General features: G+C 38.2%; 1 protein-coding gene across 1 annotated transcript in view; it reads right to left on the reverse strand.

The window, feature by feature from the left end:
- Positions 1 to 26,182, reverse strand: part of LOC139710385 (sucrase-isomaltase, intestinal-like) — a 49,925-nt gene that overhangs the window by 8,184 nt on the left and 15,559 nt on the right. The window contains exons 5-18 of the mRNA XM_071622303.1: positions 25,447 to 25,543; positions 24,979 to 25,091; positions 24,467 to 24,592; positions 23,619 to 23,753; positions 23,033 to 23,137; positions 22,215 to 22,328; positions 21,336 to 21,420; positions 16,790 to 16,913; positions 15,699 to 15,835; positions 15,055 to 15,089; positions 12,983 to 13,099; positions 12,440 to 12,588; positions 11,752 to 11,836; positions 10,963 to 11,019 (exon numbers count right to left, since the gene is read on the reverse strand). Of these exons, the coding sequence (XP_071478404.1) occupies positions 10,963 to 11,019; positions 11,752 to 11,836; positions 12,440 to 12,588; positions 12,983 to 13,099; positions 15,055 to 15,089; positions 15,699 to 15,835; positions 16,790 to 16,913; positions 21,336 to 21,420; positions 22,215 to 22,328; positions 23,033 to 23,137; positions 23,619 to 23,753; positions 24,467 to 24,592; positions 24,979 to 25,091; positions 25,447 to 25,543 (1,479 nt within the window). The remainder of the gene's footprint in view (positions 1 to 10,962; positions 11,020 to 11,751; positions 11,837 to 12,439; positions 12,589 to 12,982; positions 13,100 to 15,054; positions 15,090 to 15,698; positions 15,836 to 16,789; positions 16,914 to 21,335; positions 21,421 to 22,214; positions 22,329 to 23,032; positions 23,138 to 23,618; positions 23,754 to 24,466; positions 24,593 to 24,978; positions 25,092 to 25,446; positions 25,544 to 26,182) is intronic.

The raw sequence follows: 26,182 nt of genomic DNA on the forward strand, positions 1-26,182 counted from the left end.
TAGGACATGTATTCACCAAGATACAGGTTGAAACATTTATGACCTTTGACCCTAATTTACATACCCAAGATGGTGTCTGATCAAGTAGTTGTTATTTTATGAAATAAAGTACGTGACATGACCTAAACATGTGCAAAATATGGGCGTGATAGGGGCTGGTTTTTTTAACTTATTGCAAAGAAAGTGGCATAAAGAAAGAAATATCTCAATACATCGAAGATAAGTATAATTTCAACCAAGTTTTTTGACGTGATATCGGCGCCGTATGAAAAAATGGAGGGTATAGTCGCGATAGCCCAAAGTCTGAGCTACAACATATTAAAATCTGGGAGAAATTCACGAAAGAGTAAGTGAGCTAGTGTTCGATAAAGACCGTCATGTCAATTTTCATTTCCAGAAAAATTCCCTCCCGTAGAGATAACACGTAAACTGGTTAAATTTGACAAGGTTACATTATATCTATTTTCACGAGGTGAAGACATCATCCGATTAAAACTTTGATTGAACAAAACTTAAAGAGTATTACATTGGCTACAACATACTGAAATCTGGAAGAAATTCACCGAAGGGTAATTGAGCTAGTCGTCGATAAAGACAATCATGTCAATTTTCACATCTAGACAAATTCCCTCCCATAGAGATAACACGTCATAATGAAGATAAAGAAAGAAGTACATATGACCTTTGACCCTACTTTGCACAGACAAGATGGCGTCTGAGCAAAAAGTAGTTACTTTGTGAAATGATTCTTGTAACATGGTCTTTAAGTATGCAAAATATGGGAAAGATAAGACATGTATTCACCAAGATACAGGATGAAACATTTTTGACCTTTGACCCTAATTTACATACCCAAGAAGGTACCCGATCAAGTAGTTGTTATTTTATGAAATAATGTACGTGACATAAACTAAACATGTGCAAAATATTGGGCTGATAGAGCTTGTTTTTCTTGAGTTATTGCAAAGAAAGTTGCAGAAAGAAAGGAATATGAAAATACATGGAAGATAAGCTTTAATTTCAACCAAGTTTTTGGGCATGATGCCGACTCCGTATGAAAAAACAAAGGGCACATTTACGATAGCCCAAAGTCTCAGCTACAACATACTAAAATATGGGAGAAATTCACCGAAGCATAAGTGAGCTAGTGCTCGATAAAGATAGTCATGTCAGTTTTCATTTCCAGAAAAACTGCACTCCCATAGAGATAACACGTAAACTGGTCAAATTTAACAATGTTACTTTTAATCCCTTTTTACGAGGTGATGCCGTCATCCAATCAAATTGTTGTTATTATATATCTGAAAGACCATTTAATAAGCTACAACATATTGAAATTTGGACGAAAATCAACTAAAGAATAAGTGAGATATGCTTGAATGAACTTGAAATTTGATGACGTCATTTTGAAAATTTACTTTTTTAACTTTATTAAGAAATTTGATATATTTTAATCATTTTTCCAGCATTGCCAACCCATGAAATGACATGTACAACTCATCAGCTTTCAGAATATGTAAAAAAAATGGGGGGTCACCGTCCATCCTGACGAGTAAAATTGGATTTAAAATTGGCAGTTTTTTGGCATTGTTGCACTGTATATCGCCATTGACGCGCGCGCGGAATTTCAACTTTGACGGACCCGTATGACGTCATCTTGAGTCGGATTGACTTGAAACTTGGTAGAAATATTCCTTGACATTTCACACATCCGATCAAAGTGAAAAAACGGGAAATTTTCATTGCATATGAGCTGTGCGTGCGTATATGTGCGCGCGCGTACGCGTCCGTCCGATTTTTTCAATTTTTCAAAAAATGCTCCAAATGGTCTGAAACGTATGCAAAAAAAATTTGAGCTTGATTGGAGCATACAAATATTTCAACGCGCGCGTACGCGCACGTCTTTACGATGCGAGGAATTTTGAAAATATGGGTAGAATTCCCTTGAATTGAAATTTATGTGACGTAAATTTCATTGAGAAATTCCACTCCATTAATGAGATATGATTGAAAATGTGTTTTCATATAATGACGTCATAGTGACGTCACGGTCGACTGATCACTACGATTTTACTTGACATGTCGTCTTTGGGACATGATACACATATGGTATAAGTTTGACATTCATAGGCAATGCACTTTCTGAGCTCATCTCTACACAACTTTTGCGGAGAAATAAAGAAGAAGAAGAAGAAGAAGAAGAACAAAGAATCAGTACAGATACAGAAGGTGATCCGAGAGGATTCTCGGATCACCTAATAAAGAGAGATTTTGACAATCACAATAGGTGATACGCTGATAGCGTATCACCTAACGAGACATGAAAACTCGTCACATTGAGGACGAGTTAGGTGATACGCTTGTGGTCATCAGATGACAGTCATCTGTGATCGACAAAGAAAAGAATGTGATATAGGCACCTTGAAGTTATATTGAGCGTGCATGCGAAACCGTTTCTGTAACCACTCGGCCACGGGTCATCCACGGAAATGGTAAGACAAAAAAACAACAACAATGTATAGATATAACGGGGGGAAAGTCAATGCCCACTCAACTAACGTGGCCGTGTGAACATCTATTGCATTGCTAGACGGAAAAGCGGCCTTGTAACGACTGAGGTCGCTATGCCATTTCTGGCAACTTGGGAAAAATACGTCCCGCAGACATAAAACCTATAATCGGCTGGTTTTGATACCTTGCCTTTAATCACAATTTTCAGTGTAATGACGTCATCAAATTACAAAACAATGACATCGTCTTGAAAGAAAATTGTTCAAAGTACAACACCTCAGTCGTCGTCATTACATACTATGATCGGTTTGACAAAGTCAACCTGCAAAATGTTGCTGCAGTCGAAGCAATGTGGTCTCCAACACACAAAAAAGAGGGATATGGCGTGTGTGTGTGTCTGTGTGTGTGTATAGGTGCGTTTATATACGAACGTGATTTCTACATGGACGAATATGTAATACAAAATTGAAGAAAAAAAACAGTAAAGTAGCTAATTATTTTGTTTCGTGATCTTGTGGGGTTCAAACCCGCAACCTCACGTCTCTGAGACGTCGCCTTTAACCACTCGGCGACACGTCTCGACGGGAAAATATGGGGAACGTTATGGACTTGAAAGACAGTTGTTCAATATATAACACATTCATCGTACGTTGTCAGTTTGCTATTGACATGACGATCTATCACATGAATATGAGGCAGGCATTAGTACCTGTATGAAATTATTATAGGCATGGTTATCAAATTGCCCTAAAATATCCTTATAATTGCCTTATTTTTACACACAGTTACGCTATCCCTTTAAACTCGTCACAGTTTAATCAGAATCATTAACATCATACATTAGTACCATATCCAGTTCCATAGCTGATCACGTTTGCTAATCAATTAAGAGTAATTGTCTAGAATGTGTCATATGGCCAACCTGTATACACACGTATATACACACACACAATGCTAAATGTATGTATCAAACATCTGTAACACAGCTTTGAACTAACTATAGGAATTATCGCTGCACTTATCATCCATACTTTTTATCACTATCTGAAACTCCACAAAAACCACTAATTGACAAATAATCATCAATACAGAAGACTGAATACCTTTTTTACAATGTATAGCTTGTTACATGTATAAATCAGCACAAAGTAACCACGACTACATTGTGTTACTGAATTGATATGAACAAATTTCATTTTGTTACAGTATACTATATCAGTTTGAAAAGCCCAACCTGCAAAACTATAATTTTGCAGCAGTCGAAGTAATGCAGTCTCCAACGCAAAACAAAGGTATACTGTGTGAGTGTGTGCGTATAGGTGTGTTTACATGCAAACGTGATTTCTACATGGACGAAGGTGTAGTACTCCATTGAAGAAAAAAAGTAAAAAAAAAAATATTATTTTCTTTCGTGCTCTTGTGAGGATCGAACCCGTACGTGTGCAACCTCACGTTTCTAAGACGACGCCTCTAACCACTCGGCCATACGTCTCGACGAGAAAATTAGAGGAACGTAAGCTTATGTACGTGAAAGATGAATCAGGAATCGTTTGGTCCGCATTCCATTCTCATTTTCAGTTTTAAATTGCAAAATTGTCAACCTCATGAGGAGATTTCAAAGAATAAAATGCATGATTACTGCAGCTTATTGTCACAGCTACAACATAAATAAGTTTCAGAGGAAATGAAGCAAAATCAGCTGAGATAAAGGTGCTTAAACGTTGTCAAGTCAATGCATGGTTTCTAAAAAAATCACCTCCCATAGACATAACACGTAAACTTGTCCGATTTTGCGTCTTTACCTTTAAACACAATTTAAAGCATGATGACGTCATCAAATTTCAAAACCATGACATGGACTTGAAAGGCAAATGTTCAAAGTACAACATATCTGAATTTGGGATAATATTGAGCTTAAACAACAGAGATACGAGCAAATGAATGTCAGAAACAGTACCTCAAAAAAATTAATTCCACTTTTTTTATTTCAGATGACGATATGATGACGTCATAATGTAATTATGGAAATAATGATACTTGAAACGTCATGTCCAATTTATATGCTTTTGTAATATGCAATAAAAACATAGGGTCACCTGACGTTTTAAAGAGCTATGGCGAAATAAACAAAGACATGTTTTTTCACTATATTTGCACATAGACGCGCACGCGAAATTTGAACTTTGACGCAAGTGCATTGCTTTGTTATTTGTAGGAATCGATTAGAAATCAATGGATATTGTTGCTCAAAGTATCAGGAATCCAAATCTGTCAAAAAAAGTGTATTTTCATGTTGCTGACGCGCTGTGCGCGCGAAAATGCGCGGACGGACACGCACGCGCAAAATTGTTTGAAACGCATAAAATTGTCTGAAACTTCGAGATTTCCCATTGGAAAGTTGTTTTGAGCCTTTTAAAATTTTGACGCGCGCTTACGCGCACTTAATGATGTCCTAGGTAATTAGCATCAAAAGAAGTAAGATAGAACGTGACCTGAACTTTATGTCCACAAAAAATGATACAGAAATGACCTTTAGTTATGAAGTTATGATCGATCATGTAACATGGTCCAAAAATCACAAAATGGCGCCTAGACGACGTCATAGATATGTTACTGTCATGAAAACCTTATTGTGGCTAGATATTGTCATGAGACATGTTCCCTGAAAATGTCATGTTATTCCGTAATGTCATTCTTGAGATATTGATGACACAAAATTGTCCAGAAAGAAAGAAGAATAAAAAGAAACGAGACATGAAAACTCGTCACATTGAGGACGAGTTAGGTGATACGCTTGTGGTCATCAGATGACAGTCATCTGTGATCGACAAAGAAAAGAATGTGATATAGGCACCTTGAAGTTATATTGAGCGTGCATGCGAAACCGTTTCTGTAACCACTCGGCCACGGGTCATCCACGGAAATGGTAAGACAGAAAAACAACAACAATGTATAGATATAACGGGGGGAAAGTCAATGCCCACTCAACTAACGCGGCCGTGTGAACATCTATTGCATTGCTAGACGGAAAAGCGGCCTTGTAACGACTGAGGTCGCTATACCATTTCTGGCAACTTGGGAAAAATACGTCCCGCAGACATAAAACCTATAATCGGCTGGTTTTGATACCTTGCCTTTAATCACAATTTTCAGTGTAATGACGTCATCAAATTACAAAACAATGACATGGTCTTGAAAGAAAATTGTTCAAAGTACAACACCTCAGTCGTCGTCATTACATACTATGATCGGTTTGACAAAGTCAACCTGCAAAATTTTGCTGCAGTCGAAGCAATGTGGTCTCCAACACACAAAAAAGAGGGATATGGCGTGTGTGTGTGTCTGTGTGTGTGTATAGGTGCGTTTATATACGAACGTGATTTCTACATGGACGAATATGTAATACAAAATTGAAGAAAAAAAAAAACAGTAAAGTAGCTAAGTATTTTGTTTCGTGATCTTGTGAGGTTCGAACCCGCAACCTCACGTCTCTGAGACGTCGCCTTTAACCACTCGGCGACACGTCTCGACGGGAAAATATGGGGAACGTTATGGACTTGAAAGACAGTTGTTCAATATATAACACATTCATCATACGTTGTCAGTTTGCTATTGACATGACGATCTATCACATGAATATGAGGGAGGCATTAGTACCTGTATGAAATTATTATAGGCATGGTTATCAAATTGCCCTAAAATATCCTTATAATTGCCTTATTTTTACACACAGTTACGCTATCCCTTTAAACTCGTCACAGTTTAATTAGAATCATTAACATCATACATTAGTACCATATTCAGTTCCATAGCTGATCACGTTTGCTAATCAATTAAGAGTAATTGTCTAGAATGTGTCATATGGCCAACCTGTATACACACGTATATACACACACACAATGCTAAATGTATGTATCAAACATCTGTAACACAGCTTTGAACTAACTATAGGAATTATCGCTGCACTTATCATCCATACTTTTTATCACTATTTGAAACTCCACAAAAACCACTAATTGACAAATAATCATCAATACAGAAGACTGAATACCTTTTTTACAATGTATAGCTTGTTACATGTATAAATCAGCACAAAGTAACCACGACTACATTGTGTTACTGAATTGATATGAACAAATTTCATTTTGTTACAGTATACTGTATCAGTTTGAAAAGCCCAACCTGCAAAACTATAATTTTGCAGCAGACGAAGTAATGCAGTCTCCAACGCAAAACAAAGGTATACTGTGTGAGTGTGTGCGTATAGGTGTGTTTACATGCAAACGTGATTTCTACATGGACGAAGGTGTAGTACTCCATTGAAGAAAAAAAGTTAAAAAAAAATTATTATTTTCTTTCGTGCTCTTGTGAGGATCGAACCCGTACGTGTGCAACCTCACGTTTCTAAGACGACGCCTCTAACCACTCGGCCATACGTCTCGACGAGAAAATTAGAGGAACGTAAGCTTATGTACGTGAAAGATGAATCACGAATCGTTTGGTCCGCATTCCATTCTCATTTTCAGTTTTAAATTGCAAAATTGTCAACCTCATGAGGAGATTTCAAAGAATAAAATGCATGATTACTGCAGCTTATTGTCACATCTACAACATAAATAAGTTTCAGAGGAAATGAAGCAAAATCAGCTGAGATAAAGGTGCTTAAACGTTGTCAAGTCAATGCATGGTTTCTAAAAAAATCACCTCCCATAGACAATACACGTAAACTTGTCCGATTTTGCGTCTTTACCTTTAAACACAATTTAAAGCATGATGACGTCATCAAATTTCAAAACCATGACATGGACTTGAAAGGCAAATGTTCAAAGTACAACATATCTGAATTTGGGATAATATTGAGCTTAAACAACAGAGATACGAGCAAATGAATGTCAGAAACAGTACCTCAAAAAAATTAATTCCACTTTTTTGATTTCAGATGACGATATGATGACGTCATAATGTAATTATGGAAATAATGATACTTGAAACGTCAAGTCCAATTTATATGCTTTTGTAATATGCAATAAAAACATAGGGTCACCTGACGTTTTAAAGAGCTATGGCGAAATAAACAAAGACATGTTTTTTCACTATATTTGCACATAGACGCGCAGGCGAAATTTGAACTTTGACGCAAGTGCATTGCTTTGTTATTTGTAGGAATCGATTAGAAATCAATGGATATTGTTGCTCAAAGTATCAGGAATCCAAATCTGTCAAAAAAAGTGTATTTTCATGTTGCTGACGCGCTGTGCGCGCGAAAATGCGCGGACGGACGCGCACGCGCAAAATTGTTTGAAACGCATAAAATTGTCTGAAACTTCGAGATTTCCCATTGGAAAGTTGTTTTGAGCCTTTTAAAATTTTGACGCGCGCTTACGCGCACTTAATGATGTCCTAGGTAATTAGCATCAAAAGAAGTAAGATAGAACGTGACCTGAACTTTATGTCCACAAAAAATGATACAGAAATGACCTTTAGTTATGAAGTTATGATCGATCATGTAACATGGTCCAAAAATCACAAAATGGCGCCTAGACGACGTCATAGATATGTTACTGTCATGAAAACCTTATTGTGGCTAGATATTGTCATGAGACATGTTCCCTGAAAATGTCATGTTATTCCGTAATGTCATTCTTGAGATATTGATGACACAAAATTGTCCAGAAAGAAAGAAGAATAAAAAGAAACGAGACATGAAAACTCGTCACATTGAGGACGAGTTAGGTGATACGCTTGTGGTCATCAGATGACAGTCATCTGTGATCGACAAAGAAAAGAATGTGATATAGGCACCTTGAAGTTATATTGAGCGTGCATGCGAAACCGTTTCTGTAACCACTCGGCCACGGGTCATCCACGGAAATGATAAGACAAAAAAAAACAAAACAATGTATAGATATAACAGGGGGAAAGTCAATGCCCACTCAACTAACGTGGCCGCGTGAACATGTATTGCATTGCTAGACAGAAATGCGGCCTTGTAACGACTGATGTCGCTATGCCATTTCTGGTAACTTGGGAAAAATACGCGCCGCAGACATAAAGCCTATAATCGGCTGGTTTTGATACCTTGCCTTTAATCACAATTTTCAGTGTGATGACGTCATCAAAGTGCAAAACAATGACATGGTCTTGAAAGACAATTGTTCAAAGTACAACACCTCCGTCGTCGTCATTACATACTATGATCGGTTTGACAAAGTCAGCCTGCAAAATTTTGCAGCAGTCGAAGCAATGTGGTCTCCAACACAAAAAAGAGGGATATGGTGTGTGTCTGTGTGTCTGTGTGTGTGTATAGGTGCGTTTATATACGAACGTGATTTCTACATGGACGAATATGTAATACAAAATTGAAAAAAAAAGTAAAATAGCTAAGTATTTTGTTTCGTGATCTTGTGGGGTTCGAACCCGCAACTTCACGTCTCTGAGACGTCGCCTTTAACCACTCGGCCATACGTCTCGGCGAGAAAATATGAGCAACGTAAACTTATGTATGTGAAAGCTGAATCGGGAATCGTTTTGTCCACATTCCATTCTCATTTTCAGTTTTAAACTGCAAAATTGTCAACCTGATGATGAGATTTCAAAAAATAAAATGCATGATTACTGAAGCTTATTGTCTCAGCTACAACATACTTCAGTTTCAGAGGAAATGAAGCAAAATCAGCTGAGATAAATGTGCTTAAACGTTGTCAAGTCAATGCATGGTTTTAAAAAAAATCACCTCCCATAGACATTACACGTAAACTTGTCCGATTTTGCATCTTTACCTTTAATCACAATTTAAGGTATGATGACGTCATCAAATTTCAAAACCATGACTTGGACTTGAAAGGCAATTGTTCAAAGTACAACATATCTGAATTTGGGATAATTATGAGCTTAAACAACAGAGATACGAGCAAATGAATGTCAGAAACAGTACCTCAAAAAAATTAATTCCACTTTTTTGATTTCAGATGATGATATGATGACGTCATAATGTATTTAGGGAAATATTGATACTTGAAACGTTATTTTCAATTCATATGCTTTTGTAATATGCAATAAAAACATAGGGTCACCTGACGTTTTAAAGAGCTATGGCGAAATAAACAAAGACATGTTTTTCGCTATATTTCCACATAGACGCGCACAAGAAATTTCAACTTTGACGCCAGCGCATTCCTTTGTTATAAGTCGAAATTGATCGGAAATCAATGGATATTGTTACTTAATGTATCAGGAATCCAAATCCGTCAAGAAATGTGCATTTTCATGTTGCTTACGCGCACTGCGCGCGGAAATGCGCGGACGGACGCGAACGCGCGGAACGCTTAAAATTGTCTGAAACTTCGAGATTTCCCATTGGGATGTCGTTTTAAGCATTTAAAAACTTTGACGCGCGCTAACGCGCTCATAATGATGCCCTAGGTAATTAGCATTAAAATGTAAGATAGAGCGTGACCTGAACTTTATGTCCACCGAATATGATACTGAAATGTCCTTTAGTTATGAAGTTATGATCGATCCTGTAACATGTCCGAAAATCACAAAATGGCGCCTAGATGACGTCATAGATACGTTACTGTCATGAAAACCTTATTGTGGCTAGATATTGACATGAGACATGTTGACTGAAAATGTCATGTTATTCCGTCATGTCAATGTTGAGATATTCACGACACAAAATGTGCCAGAAAGAAAGAAGAATAAAAAGAAAGAAAGGAAGATTTTGACAAACACAATAGGTGATACGCTAAAAGCGTATCACCTAATAAAGAGAGATTTTGACAATCACAATAGGTGATACGCTGATAGCGTATCACCTAATAAAGAGAGATTTTGACAATCACAATAGGTGATACGCTGATAGCGTATCACCTAATTAGACCAAACTAGCCATCTACACAAAATAGATGTAAAAGACTCAAATTAGACAAAGGAAATTGCTTGCTTTGTTTAGGCTTTTCCCAAGCATTAAGCAATGTTAAGGTTTTTTCTTTGCTTGTTTGTCGTTGTCTTTTATATTCTAAAGAAGGACAACTTATGATTGTGACTCGAAGCCTAAATGGCCATATGAATGTCCCAAACCCTAAAGCCGAGAAAAAAATGCCAAAAAGAATGTCATCTTGATGAAAGATGTAAAAATTGGGGGTTGCTTGGAAAGTGAACCTCTGATTTCTTGACTACCTCTTGTCCTAATTTCAAATTTTTAAACAATTTTAAAATACTGAGCTTTTTGCTTTTTGAAACATAATACTCCGCGCAGTGTTTTGAGGTCCATTTCTCAAAGCTGATGGGCTTATCTAATGGCCAGTTTGTATACCGCCTGTGGTAAGGAAGGAACAAATTTCACGTGATTAAAAGCTTAGAGCCTGGAGAATGACAAGTTGCCTGAAATCACGAACTTATCTCAGCCGTTTTTATCAGGCTTTCTTGGTGGCTTCATGTGATACTTACCGTGAAGTAGTCAAACCACCTTGCGTCGGGAAAGTAGGCGTCAATACTTGTCTCTCCCTGTGTTGAAATATCCATCCAGGAGGCGAAAATACGTAAGGAATTGAAAGATTGACCGAATTAACAAAACAAACTGAAAGGGTAATGCTCCCTCTACCAAGAATGATGTAGGATCTAACTGCCACTTAGTTCAATACATTAAATTTTGCCATTTGCGTTCTCCGTTTTGTTTTATGTTTTTTTACAACACTAAGCTCGGCCCTCGAGAAACTTTCTCATAATTACATATAAAAATTTGTTTTATTAGCGTAGTATATTAGCTGCATGGGACTGACAAGACATACAAATGCTGATATTCCTTTAAACCGTTCATTGGGATAGCAATACATCATTGTTGAAAAGGATAAACTAGAACTAGACAATACTAATACTGTCAAATTGTATAAAAATATAGATATTTTAATTGCAAGTGGTACTTTTCTAGGTAGATCCCGAATAGTAAAAACAAATGACTGGTTTATTGCACTTATCCTCTAAAATGTATCAATCAACTAAACTCTCAAGTTTAAGAAAAGGTTTTGGCATGAGTGATCTTTCTTTTGTGGATGCATGGGAAGCAGCAGTATAATACCAACGTGTCTCTAGTTGTATGCATGAGTGTGTGTGTGTGTGTGTGTGTGTGTGTGCGTGTGTGTGTGTGTCTGTGTGTGTGTGTGTGTGTGTTTAATAATTACCCAATATAAGTGCTAGGTGAAAGGCATAGCTACCAAGGTAACTCTTATATCTGATTACCTCTTCCAGAACAGGTGAAATCATGAGGCAGGGACCCCAAAGGAACTGGCGGTCGATGTCCAGTGCAATTTGGTCTGTGGGGAACCTGCGGAAACACAAGATTTTCTGTCAATTTTCGTCATCGTCTTCACTATAAGAAATTTGCTTTAGTTCTTCTCCTTGTTCTCATCATACTACTTATTAATTTGTGTGGATATGGCCAGTATAGTCATGTCAATTTCTATTCATTTTTCTTACATTTCTAAAAACGTTCGCGACAATATGATGAGCATAGAATTATAATATTTTGATTGAAATAAAAGATAATTATCATGAATTAATGATCATGATGAAATATGGGATGTTGATAAATTTACAAATCGCAAAGTAAGTGTTAATGAAGAGCATTTTGCCAAGTGCAATTACCAAGCTGAGCACTATCATATAGGTCTTAATCGGATTTTTCTCCAAAACTTTTTTTTTTCTAAGCCAGACACCGACTATTTAAGTTGTTAATCCTTTTTGTCACCACAAAGGGTAGGACTAACGTAGAGATTGCGAACTAGACTGAAAAAACAAAAACAAAACAGGAGACAAGAGAAAGAGACAGAGAGAAATAAAGAGTGTCGGTGCGTGTATTAGTGTGAGTGTGTGCGTGGGGGGGGGGGGGGTGGGCGGAGTGGAGAGAGGGAGAAAATTGTATTCTTACTCATTGGCCAGTGGCCTAACGACGGTGGCGCTGTCTAGGTGGGCGTGGTAGAAAAGAGTGTAGAGGAATGGTAGCAGACGATAACGTTCTTCCAAAATATTTTTCGTCATATTGACAAATTCCTGGCCAAACACGGGTGGATGTTGAGGCTAAGAAAGAAAAAGAAAAAAAAAAAGAACAGCAATTAAGAGCCAAAGGTGACTGGAAAAAGAATTAATCTATTTAGGCCCTACACTTGAGAATTGCATCGTCTGGATCAATGATTGCTAATTAGGTGATATACATCTGTACATGTATATGGTAATATTATCATAGTACAGTCCTGTAAACGGGTGGAAGCAAGAATACTCATAATAACACGAGAAGGTAACACGCAAGCTTTTCTTTCTCTTACCCGTCAACTTATCAATGTATGTGTCTTATACATTAACGTTAGGACAGAAGAATACATGTACGTGTTAGTTAACATTATTAGAAAAACTTACAAACTTTCGGGAAAATCGAAATAAGAGAAAACAACAACAACAACAACTTAAAACTCACGCCCCAACCATCTGCGTTGTGATTTCTGGCGTACGGATAGAAGGCTCCAAGCTGTGTCCATCTCCAGCACATCTCGTACGTCGTGTTTCCCCAGAACCCGCAGATATCGGCACCAATCTAAGAATGGCAGCAAGAGTGATTTGGTATGAAACCGCGCTTATCACATATTTCAATCACGGCCTAATCCATTCCTGCAATCTGTACCATTAGTTCTTGTTTTTGTTCTCACACGGTATGTAAGCTTCAAGTGTGCTGTTTATATTCATATGATGACTTTCCCTCGATTCAGTGGCGTACCGTGGGTCAAGACATTGGGGGGGGGGGGGCACCTCGTGGAAAGTAATTTTGAGGGTGTGTATGCTTGTGTGTGTGTGTGGGTGGGTGTGTGTGTGCGTTTGCGTGCTGTCAGTCTGCAAACTTAATGGGGACTGCAATAGGGCCTATACATAACGGAATGTGATACATTCCACAGAACACTTATTGAGCAACATTGTAAGTTTTCTCTACATTGATTATGGAATGACGGTTTGAAACAACAAATTACTGGCAGCAACATCTGGAGAATTGCATAACAATTAAATGCGAGCGAGCGAACCGAGCGAGCTTGAAATTTTTGACATTTTACAGTCAAAAACTGCCGTTATAGCTATATTTTTACGCACCGGGCGCAACTGCTGGCAATTACTGGCAGTTACATCAGGAGAATGGCATAACGATTAAATGCGAGCGAGCGAGCTTGAAAATTTTGACATTTTACGGTCCAAAAACTGCCGTTTGTAGCTATATTTTTTTTCGCTTTGGAAATTAAGAGGGGGGCGCCCGGTGAGTCCCCCCCCCCCCCCCCCCCCCCTCCGAATCCGCCACTGGTAGTCAAGGGTGTTGGTTTACGTTTATGATTTGGGGAGGTATGACCAGCGAGGGGGCGTCGAAGTGACCAAAACCTGCACTTTAGAGCATCACCAAATTGTTTGTGTTTGTGTGTGTGCGTGCTTATGTACCTGGAAAAGTTAGGAAATAGCCCAGGTCAAGTCTTATTATTGGCAATGCAAGGAATTTTAATATAGACTAGTATGTAAAGCAATGATCTATAGCTTTGATATAACGAAGCGTAAGGCACAAAGATGTACATTCTACATCAAATTGCGCAACATTGCAGCGACTCTTTTTGCCGTTCGGATGTTCTGAGTACACTGCGCACATCCTGCTTATATTCAGAATGCCAACCAGGAATCACGCTGAATCACAATCTTTTGCGAATCCGGGCTTTTTGAACAATGTTTAACACTATATACCTCTTTAATTATGGTTAAAAGAAATTTTAAAAAGATATCTTATTCTGTAAGAGGGATGAAGTCTGATCTCGTCGTTTGCATTTGTAAATGTCTTTAAAGGCATAATTTACCATTTGCAGATGAAACACAAATCCAGCATTAGTGCTTCAAAATAGTTCTAAAGTGTGAGTTACGGTAGAAACAACCAATGTAAAAATTTGAACCAGTATAATCGATGGTAAGTTTTGTTAAATATACAAAATATGAACAATAGTTACAATAAAAATGCCTCCTGACTAAACCGTCTACAGTTATATGGTTTATTGAAAAAAATAATGATATTTCCTTATATTCTATAGCCTTTGTTGCAGAACATTTATATGTTGGGATATTTTGTGATACAACTGACCTACACCATGTGCATCAAAAGTGACATCTTGAACATTTTTTTTTAAATCACTGCTCCCAAAGGTAAACAGGACCTTCAACATTTCTCGTATCGATAAGGTAAAATGAAGACAGCATATATACAAATCTTTATAAATCTTTGCAATGTTGACCATGGCTTCTACTCTACAAGAGCGTCTAACTCATAGCTACGAGTCTGTTTTTGTTTGTTTTCGTGATGAATATCTAAGCAGTTACACAATTACAATACGATAATGACCCCTCATTGCGCTATGCTCCTATTTCGGGACCTTCGAAAGAATACTATCAATCTTCCACAGAGCCGTATGTATGAATCTGTGCGTTCATTATGGTATTTTCAGTTCATTGATACAAATGGATTCTTGTACTTACATACGGCATTCCGAACATGTTAAACTCCAACATTCCTGCAATTAAAAAAATACGAACAATGATGGTACCAAGCCTTGGTTCGGACAAGAGGTGTCATAACTAATAGTTACCATGGTTACACTGTAACTTATGACTTTGCGCCTCTTGCGTTTTAGGGCGTATCATAATAACGAATTGAGAGTCGCCCGACCTTGTTGAATAATGTCTTGACGTACTGCAAAAAGCTCATTCAAATATATACAGAGGGGCAGTGTGATGAACACATCGCTACATAATTTGAGCTAAATGCTTTTATCTGCTGACGTGCAAAACAAAGTACCTTGTATAATAGTGCATATGGGATTGAAAGGAAGCATTATTATAGACATGATTAATCCGTGGTGTAAAAGACAATAAATGCTCCCCTTTGCTCATGATCCAATTATCTTTTTCTTATTGTCATTAGCATTCTTCTTCTTCTTCTTCTTTTTTTTTTCTTCTTCTTCTTCTTATCGGTATCATTATTGTGATTATTAAGTGCTGCAAGCCCATTTTGTGTGCACCTCTTTTCTTTGGGTGTTACAAATACATAAGATTATCTGAATATATCTATCTGTCTGACTATCATAGAAAATACACGATGGCATGGGATTTCATCTCCTTACCCACAATGCTCCACCATAAGTGTTCCCAGATGCTTTGGTTGTCGCCCAGCCAATGTTGAGCATACTTTCCGGTGCCAGGAAAGGTGGAACGGCTGAACACTAGACTACGCTTAGACGGAAAGATGGTCTTCAACGATCTGCGACGGGCGAGATGGAGTTGATAAAAGAGGGGAAAATGATAGTTGAACCTTCTAACATTTACAGGAAGGGTTGCAAATATTTTACATGAATAGTCATTAATATGTCATTACAGCCTACCCTGCATACTGATTATACCGTATGTCCCCCCCCCCCCACGATAACTTTAAAAATAATTAATCAATCCAAACACAATATCAGGGTATGAAACTATAACTCATTGCCCACACAATATAGAAAACCCCATTCAATTTGCTTCAGAGATCAAAGAGAAAAGATGATTTTTGTAGAGCATGTCAGGAATCCTTTCCCTCAAAGTTCTGTCTATTGTGTTTACACATTAATATGCAGTTCCAAGAGCATCCAAGTGCTAAACTTGCAAGAATCAGACTCATGACATGCTTTACAACAATCCATATTTCTCTGTGACCGCTTACCAAAATTAAATGGGGTTTTGCGAAAAATAAAGCTAGATGTTATATTTCAAGACGCTGAAGTGGCATTTAAATGGTTGAATTATATTGGGGGTTATCAATACAAAAATCCGATTGTATATATATATATATATATATTTTTTTTTTTTTTTTTGGGGGGGGGGGGGGACATACTGTATAATTTCCGCCACATTGACCAAAAAAAAAAAAGAAGTTAGGGGATCCAGTTCTGGGCGACTTCCCAACAAAAGGCATTATTTACAGAGAGATCACAATATCGTCAGTTGACCAGTTATAGACACAAAGCATCCCAAATGGGCATATTGCAAGTCGTGTTGATTACTTCTCCAAGACACTATAGTGGCTCGTATCATTGGATGGTGCATGGTCTCTGCATCTTGAGAAAGGAAAAATGAGATTGTCGTCAGAATGACTTTATTTTGCAATGTGACATCTTATACTATTTACTTAAAAAAAGGACAAGCTTGCAATAAAAACAACAACAACAACCTGACTTACTCGTGGGTGACTTGGCTCATAGAATGCCCGTAGAGACTGTGGAGATTGTAATGTTCCCCCGTGTAGTGATGGGAGTCCATGCAAATGGTCTTCGTAAAGATCTGATTCTCCTCAATAATCAATTCTGAAAGAGACAATTCAGTGTTTAGTAACTGTCGTAATAAAACATCAAACAAACAGACGCACACGCACGCACGGAAACACAACACTCATGTACACACACACACACACACACACACACATATATATATATATATATATATATATATATATATATATATATATATATAATACAGGCCTATACGCGAACAACAAAAAACGCGAAATAGTCTGATACACCATCTGTATCCTGGAATTATTGAAAGCAAGTAGATTGTAATTATAGAAGGAAGAAAATGATACAGAATCATCTCTGATGTGACAGGCGCGATGTTAGTCTTGAGACGCGGAACAGCATTACATTATCAAATACTAAGAAAATCTCTTTCTCTCGTAAGACACTCATCTTTTAAAATAGGGATAGCCTACCCGCAGTAATCGATAGGCTGGTTGTGTGCCTTTCCATTTCATTCATCCCTGCATTACCAATGAATATTGATTTGATTGATTTGATTTGATTTGATTTGTGCATTCTTATTTCATACAAGAATATGACACAAAATCAATTGAAGAAATGTATCGAGTTATATTGGAATCTATATATACTGTACAATGGAAATGCTGGGATACAGGCAAATGGCTTAAATGTACACAGTTGTTTTTCTTATCAATACAAAGCATTCGTCATTTCCATGCATGTAAAGATATACATACCTGCCGTTCAAGAGATAGATAAAGCAAGTCCAAGTGCTATAAACATGCAAACGACTATTATCATATGCAAATTCTTGATAATCGTATTAGAAATACACAATATGCAATACGACAAAATAAATGGATAATCCAGTCACCACTCACCTAGTGGGGAAACTATACGTGTTTCATGAACAGGGGCGTCACCAGCTTTTTTTCAAGAGGGGTGCGTTTTGACACTAAATGTTTACGAGATTTTTTGGACAGACATTTGGAACATAGGAAGCTCTCAATCCCTAGATTTTTACTGTTTTTTGAGGGAAACCAAGCGGGGAAAGGGCACCGGCGTAGATAGGATTTAATCTTGGGGGGGGGGTAGTATGCGAGGGAGCGAGCAAGGGTGGGGGGAGGGTGTGGAAGTGCCGGAGGGGGTTGTACCCCCTATAAATGGATTATGGAATGACGGTGTGAAACGACAAATTACTGGCAGCGATATCAGGAGAATGGCATAACGGCTACATGCGAGCGAGCGGAGCGAGCGAACTTGAAAATTTTGACATTATGCCGTTTGTAGCCATATTTTTTTGCTTTGGAAATTAAGGGGGGGCACACCGGGCGCAACTGCTGGCAATTACTGGCAGCAACATCAGGTGAATGGCATAATAATCAAATGCGAGCGAGCAAAGAGAGCGAGCTTGGAAATTTTGACATTTTACAGTCCAAAAACTGCCATTTGGAGCCATATTTTTTCGCTTTGGAAATAAAGGAGAGGTGGGGGCGCAACGGGCGCAACTACCGGTAATTACTGGCAGCAACATCAGGAGAATTGCATATCAATTAAATGCGAGCGAGCGAGCGAGCGAGCTTGACAATTTTGACATTTTACAGTTAAAAAAACTGCCGTTTGTAGCCATATTTTTTTGCTTTGGAAATTAAGGGGGGGGGGGCACACCGGGCGCAACTGCTGGCAATTACTGGCAGCAACATCAGGTGAATGGCATAACAAATAAATGCGAGCGAGCGAAGAGAGCGAGCTTGGAAATTTTGACATTTTACAGTCCAAAAACTGCTATTTGGAGCCATATTTTTTCGCTTTGGAAATAAAGGAGGGGTGGGGGCGCAACGGGCGCAACTGCCGGTAATTACTGGCAGCAACATCAGGACAATTGCATAACAATTATTAAATGCGAGCGAGCGAGCGAGCTTGAAAATTTTGACATTTTACAGTCCAAAACTGTTTGTAGCCATATTTTTGTAGCCATATTTTTTTTTTTTTTTTTTTGGCTTTGGAAATTAAGGGGGGGGGGGCGCACCGGGCGCAACTGCTGGCAATTACTGGCAGCAACATCAGGTGAATGGCATAACAATTAAATGCGAGCGAGCCAGCGAGCGAGCTTGAAAATTTTGACATCATACAGTAAAAAACAAACAAACTGCCGTTTGTAGCTATATTTCTTCGCTTTAGAATTTAAGGGGGCGCATCGGGCGCAACTGCTGGCAAATACCGGCAGCAATATAAGGAGAGCATAATGATTACATTCGAGCGAGCGGAACGAGCGTGCTTGAAAATTTTACATTTTACAGTCCAAAAACTGCCGTTTGTAGCCATATTTTTTGGCTTTGGAAATTAAGGGGGAGGGGCACCGGGCGGAACTGCTGGCAATTACTGGCAGCAACATCAGGTGAATTGCATAACGATTAAATGCGAGTGAGCGAAGAAAGCGAGCTTGAAAATTTTACATTTTACAGTCCAAAAACTGCCGTTCTTAGCCATATTTTTTCACTTTGGAAATTAAGGGGGGTGCACCGGGCGCAACTGCAGGCAATTACTGGCAGCAACATCAGAAGAATGGCATAAAGATTAAATGCGAGCGAACGGAGCGAGCGAGCTTGAAAATTTTGACATTTTACAGTCCCCAAACTGCCGTTTGTAGCTATATTTTTTCGCTTTGGAAATTGAGGGGGGGGGGGGCGCACCAGGCGCAACTGTCGGCAATTACTGGCAGCAACTTCAGGAGAATGGCATTACGACTAAATGCGAGCTTGAAAATTTTGACATTTTGCTGTCCAAAAACTGCCGTTTGAAGCTATATTATTTTTTTTTTTCGCTTTGGAAATTAAAGGGGGGGGGGGGAAGCCCGGTGCGCCCTCCCCCTGGATCCGCCACTGGTAGTCAAGGGTGTGGGTTTATGTTCATCCGAGGTGGCGTCGAAGTGACCAAGCGGGGAAAGGATGTCCAAAATCTGCACTTTAGAGCATCCCCTAAACTATTGTGCGTGTTTGTTTGTGTGTGTGTATATGGAAAAGTTAGGAATTAGCCCAGGTCAAGTCTTTTTATTGGCAATGCAAGATATTTTTATATAGACTAGTATGTAAAGCAACACTGCAAAATCAATGATCTAGCTTTGATATAACGAAGGTACAAAGGTGTACATTCTATACATCACATTGCGCAACATTGTAGCGACTCTTCGTTCGGATGTACTGAGTACACTGCGCACATCCTGCTTATAATTATGCAGAATGCCAACCAGGAATCACGCTGAATCACAATGTTTTGTCGGGTACGGGCTTTTTGAACAATGTTTCACACTATATACCTATTTAATTATGGTTAAAAGAAATCATAGAAAAAATCTTATTTCTTGATCACCCTTTCATTCAAAAGCAGTTTACTAACACTTGAACTACTATTTTGGTAAGTCTTTTTTTTTTAAACCAGCGGATTGGGAGGGGGGCGCACCCCCCCCCCCCTCCGTAGTTACGCCACTGCTTTTGGGTGAAATAATTGGACAGATTTCTTGAATTCTAACAAAAAAGGAAGAAAATCTTTTCATCGCGGGAATTATGATTATGTGGGGTGGGGCAATTGGTGCGCTTGCCTTCCAATATTTTTATGGGGGCAACATTTTTGTTTTCTTTCAAAAGCAAGAAAATCTTACTTCGGGAATTATTGATTATGGGGGGCAACATTAAAATATGCTTGCCCCTCCAATAGTTTTATGGGGGTAACTTTTTGTTTTTCTGTCAAAAAAAAAATAAGAAAATCTTCTCGTGTCTGGAATTATGGGGGGGGGGGGTGGGCAAAATGATATGCTTCCCCCTCCATTTTTTTCCATTTTTTTTTTAATGAGGCTAAGGCTCGTTCTAGGGCTGGCAATATGGATTGGTCAGAAGTAACGTACATAGACCCTACATACTTGTATATATAAGTAGCTTACGTACATGCAAACGCGTATAAGTGCTCCGTATCGTACGGATGTACAGTACGGTCGATAAATAGTATAACACTGTAGAATACAGTGCTGCAGAACCAAGGGTGCGAATTGTTTTTGCTGACGATTTTTTTTTTGTGCGTGTGTGTGTGTGTGTGTGTGTGTCCCTGGTGGAAAATATAAAAAAAGAAAAAGAAAAGAGTAATTACTAGTATTTAGCGTCCGGCGTTGAGGTCGCTCGCAGACTGATTTTTTTTTTTTTTTTTTTTTTTTTTTTAAGGATCTGAAGGGGGTGCGTTCGCACCCAACGCACCCCCCCTGGTGACGCCCATGATGAAATAGACATCGTTTTAGTACAGCATCTAGTCTAATGATGACTACATCGAACAAATAAGGAACCCATGATCTGAGTAACCTTCACCATACAGCAAAGACGTCTAACCGCATACTGTTAAAACTGTTCAATTATATTAAAGATATTTTGGAAGTAAAAGGTAGGTTCTCTTTTGAATACGACCAGAAAAAAAAAAAAAACTTACTTGGTATGTACGGTGGGTAATTCCATCTGTTGGTATCGCATCCATCAACCGACCCTCGTAGAAAGTTTGAAGGTTCGTTCATATCCTGTCATATTTCATAAAGATGATTTTTAAAAATGGGGCATACAGGTAAACTATTTTGTTAAAATTTTTCAACTTAACCGTGACTAGTGATAAATGCAGATTGCAGTTTGGTTGTCTTTACATAAAACAAGGAAGGGAAACAAGGAAAGCCAAATGGTGACAAAATGTCTTCCTTAGATTCTTTCGCTTTTGTTTCATGTTCCATTAAAAAAAAAATACAAGATAAAGAGCTCAGTTCAGTCCAATTGATTTATTCCAAAACTTTTGTAATGCAAATACATAAAGGTCAAAAATATAGAACGTAAGTGCATAAAAAATGTACGAAGTATACAATGACACATTCAAAGACACACATGGAAATGCTGCCATGTGTCATTATGTAATGGTTGATATTTTCCCCCAAGAAAATAGTTTAAAAGTACAAATCGCTAATTTTTTCATGTCATTGTTGAATATAATTGCATTTTTTCTTGTAAAAGAATAGAATTAAAACTTGTCACAACGGTTGTCACGATAAGTAAAGTTGCTTGACAATATTACCGCCCAGCATGCCTAATGAAAATATAGTAATGAAAAGTTATTATATGGATTTAGAGAGGAAAAGAAGAAAATGGTCAAATATTAAAAAAAAAAAAGTCCCATTACCGTAGAATGATATTGTGATGAAACTAATCAGCATATATTACATTTCATACTAATTGTCCTTCCATCTATGTAGTGGGTCTACATAGTACCATGATTGTGACTAGTAAAATGGTTTTTACAAAATTGAGTTAAGTAACTATGAATACTTACAATCCAGAGAGCGTCGAACTCTATTTCTTTGTGGAAGTCTTGTGTAAGGTTCGTCCAGTAGTCAGCGGCATTGGGGTTGAAGAAGTCTGGATATACACTATCTCCCGGCCACACCTTGTCAAACAGTCAATACAGAGAGAAGTTTCTTATCACTCGTAGATAGATTTTTCTTCAAATTCATGAAAAATCTAGATTTCATTAAATTTCACATTTTTCTATTATTATTTCTTTAATTTGATATCTGTTGTTTGTATCATTATCCTATTAGTCAATTCATACGACTACACAAAGAATATGTTTTAAACATCATTTTCAGGACTATTATTGTTACTGCGAGTTAAGCAGCTTCTTTAGTAAGTGGTATTTATGTTCGAAGTAGATGCTGCGATTTAGTTGTGTTGCCTATAAAGGGACAAAATCATTTCATGGGGATGGATCACAAGGTCTATATAAAATCTGGTGTTATTATATTTATTACTTTGTGTCATTTTTCTTTTTCAATCGCAAATGTTTGCACTCTTGCAAATGATGTTTGTATAAAGTGTATTGTATGTGTATAAGTGTCTGTTGAAGTCGAGTTGTGTGTGTGTGTGTGTGTGTGTGTGTGTGCATGTGTGTTCTGAGCTTTTTTAAGTGCTTGGTGCAACTTTTACAAATAAATTAGTGAATGGTGAAACGCAAGTTCTTGGGATATCTGCATAATAGTTAAGCGCATTTACTGCTGAAAGATCTTAGTTTGTTTCTTTCGACTGTGTTCGAATTCCGATTAAACAGAATTTACCATGACAAGTTGCCAAGGCCGGATGAGCGTTACTTACATTGCCTACAATAGGCATTGAGCGGTTTGGCGCCAAAACGTACACGTTAGGGTCCAGTCCGCGGTCGTAGGCGTGGTATCCAGGCTCTTTCTTGATGATGTGATCCTTTAAACATTAAATGACAAACAAAGGTTGCGGCTAGTGCATTATACTGTTCTGAAGACCACTACTCCAATCATCTCCTTGAAAACGACATAAAGAATGACAATATTGTGATAGAAGTGAAAACGACAGAGAACAACACTACTATACACCATGCACTGACAGAATACTGGGCATTTTATTAATAGATGAGTAGAGGAAATACCTCATTGGGCCTATCCTAAAAATCGAAGCAAAGTCATCACTCAATAATTCAAGCTATGCATATACTATTCAGAGAGATCAAAATATGTCGATAGTTTGTTGCAACACACATCACTCTTTTGCAAATCCGACTTGTACAGAGATAAAGACAAAGAGTCGATTGACGGATAGATCGATATAAGAATAAAAAGTAAAGCAAATGCGTATGCGTGCATGTGTGTGTGTATGTATATTTATAAATAACATATTCATATGATTATTTTGTATGTGGTCATCTTACCAGGATGATGATGTACCTCTGGCCGTGATCATGGACTTGTTGGACAAACTCGGGAAGACCAGCATACGCTCCATTTCTGTCGTAGGTGAAATCCTTTTGTTTATCCATGTAATCAATGTCTCCGTATTGCACGTCCTGAAACGGTGCAAGGTAAAAGTGTTTTCATTGATTTTTTTTCTTTTTTTTCTACTTCACTTAAACCTCTCAAAATTGATGTTATGTTTTTATTTAAATGAAATATAATAAAATTGACATTCGAAATCTTAAGCATGCAAACTTTCCCCATACACCGTTTCTTTATCAGCCAACGCCTGTTTATTTAATAACATCTCACTACTCTCCCGTTCAACGTTCAAATTGTGTGTTGTGTTGCAGAAATTCTTAACTGGGAATGGCAGATATACTCCACCACCTGCAACTCTTCCGTGTGTTATTTCCCATGTATAAACTTTTCTAGATTTTTAACCCCCCCCAAAAAAAAAACCCAAACAAATGGAATTCACTGCAATCTAAACTTCCCTAGAGGCCACCTGCCTACAGCAGCCACCTACCGTGTACAGCCCCTTACCCCGTTAAAGACGGTTTGATTTTGCTACAACACGCATTTCCCATAGACATCTGCCCGAGTATACCAGGGACTCGTCCTCAACGGAAAAAAGACCCTGTATATAGCAGCCACCTGTCTATAACGGCCATCTTTTTAGTCTCCCTTGGATTGCCGCTGTAGACAGGTTTGACTGTATTTGCATCAGGATTACAAGCACCAAAACAAAGTTATATCCTTTGAAACACAAGCTTTTGGGGATTATAAGGTTAAAGTCAATTGATAAAAACCGGGGATAACGTACGTATGGTATCTGAGCCTCAATCATATCGGACCAGACTTGCTTGACGCGGTTCAAAGTGGTGTAGTTCCACCTGCACAGCTGGAAGCCTAGAGACCAGTAAGGTACCATCACCGGGCGACCAATGATCTAATGGTGCAATGGAGAATAGGGAGTGATCAGTCACACGCGTATCAGAGACATAGCAAATTATTTGCTTATATTCTTAAAGGTCCAGAGTGGTGAAGTTCCACCTGCACAGTTAGGAACCTAAAGATTCGTAAGGCAACATCACTGAACCAGTGATCAAGTAATGGTCTATGTATTGGAAAAGGGCGTGGTCAATAACGTAAGTATGAAAAAACATGTATATTTCCATTAATTTACTTGGTATCTTAACTGTTCCTGAGAGTGGTTTGTTTATCTCAAAGTCCGTTAGTAGCTGAGTCAATCTTTCATTCAGTAAAGCTATTTCAAAGATAGACACAGAATAACCTCAGTTAAAGGGTATCTCATTGCCTGAACCAAAGACTTACCTCGCCATATTGACTTATCACGTTCTCCGGGGTAGGGCCAAGGAAGACGTGAAAATCGAGGACGCCCCCAATGGTTCTGTATGTCAAGGCAGGGGTGGGTTGTAAGACGACCTCTAGAAGGTAAATGTGATGAGGAATATTTTATGAGCTTGTTGACAGGACTATACAAGAAATCAATTTCAGTACTTTCAGAAATCACAGAGAGGACGGCGATTTGGATCAGTCGGTAGCACGTCTGCCTCCATACAGATCCGGCAGGACCCGGGTTCGATTCCCGAGTCAAACTGAGCAAGGTTGTGTGTAGCCATACCGTCCCTCCCCCCCCCCCCAAAAAGGAGGCAACAACACTCTGTCCCTTAGATATAAATAGGATATACAATGGGGGTCGCATGTGTGGATATACAGCAACAACAGCTATTTAAAAATTCAATTTTGTTGTCGAAAAGAGTACAATAGTCATGAGCTCACCCATCGCGTTCGAGTTGACGAAGAAGACGCCATGTGAGTTTCCGTCATTCTCGATCGCCATATGGAACGGATGGGCGCCATAGAGGTTGTCTGGACCCTGTCAGAGGTAGGATGGTAGGTAGCGGAGAGAAAAAAAGAGGGAGAGCGACTGTGGTAGTACATGTATCAGTGTACAGTTCGTTATTCCGAAGGTTCATTAATCCGAAAATGAAATAAGGTCCGTTATTTCGAACGCTCGTTAATCCGAAAATGAATCAAGCCTCGTTATTCCTGAGGTTCGTTTATCCGAAAATGAAATAAGGCCTGTGAGTAATCCAGAAATGAATAATGTTTTAAATTCCGAAGATGGCATAAACTTCATTCAGCGACAAACTAAAGTGTTGTAATCAAAACAAGAAAAATGGCTGGATATTATGCAGTGAAAGTTAAATTTAAAAAAAGCAAAACAAAACGCACACCCATACACATACGAACACACATAGACATGCCTATAAACACACAGGATAAACATACTTATTGTACTAGAATGATAATCTGTAATTGTCTTATTGATGGACAAAAGAAGTATTTGTTTCCTTTATATAATGTCACCCTTACCTCTCTTCTACATCATCATCAGAATGAGCCATGCATGACGAAAAAGAATGATAACAATAATAATAATAATTAGCATTTTTACCGCGCTTAATACATAGTTTCTAAGCGCCTTACGCATATCATAATGATATAAAAACGT

This window comes from Diadema antillarum, unplaced genomic scaffold, assembly GCF_040938485.1.
Source record: "Diadema antillarum isolate AM-2024a unplaced genomic scaffold, OU_Dant_1.0 scf00000038, whole genome shotgun sequence".
Lineage (NCBI taxonomy): Eukaryota > Metazoa > Echinodermata > Echinoidea > Diadematoida > Diadematidae > Diadema > Diadema antillarum.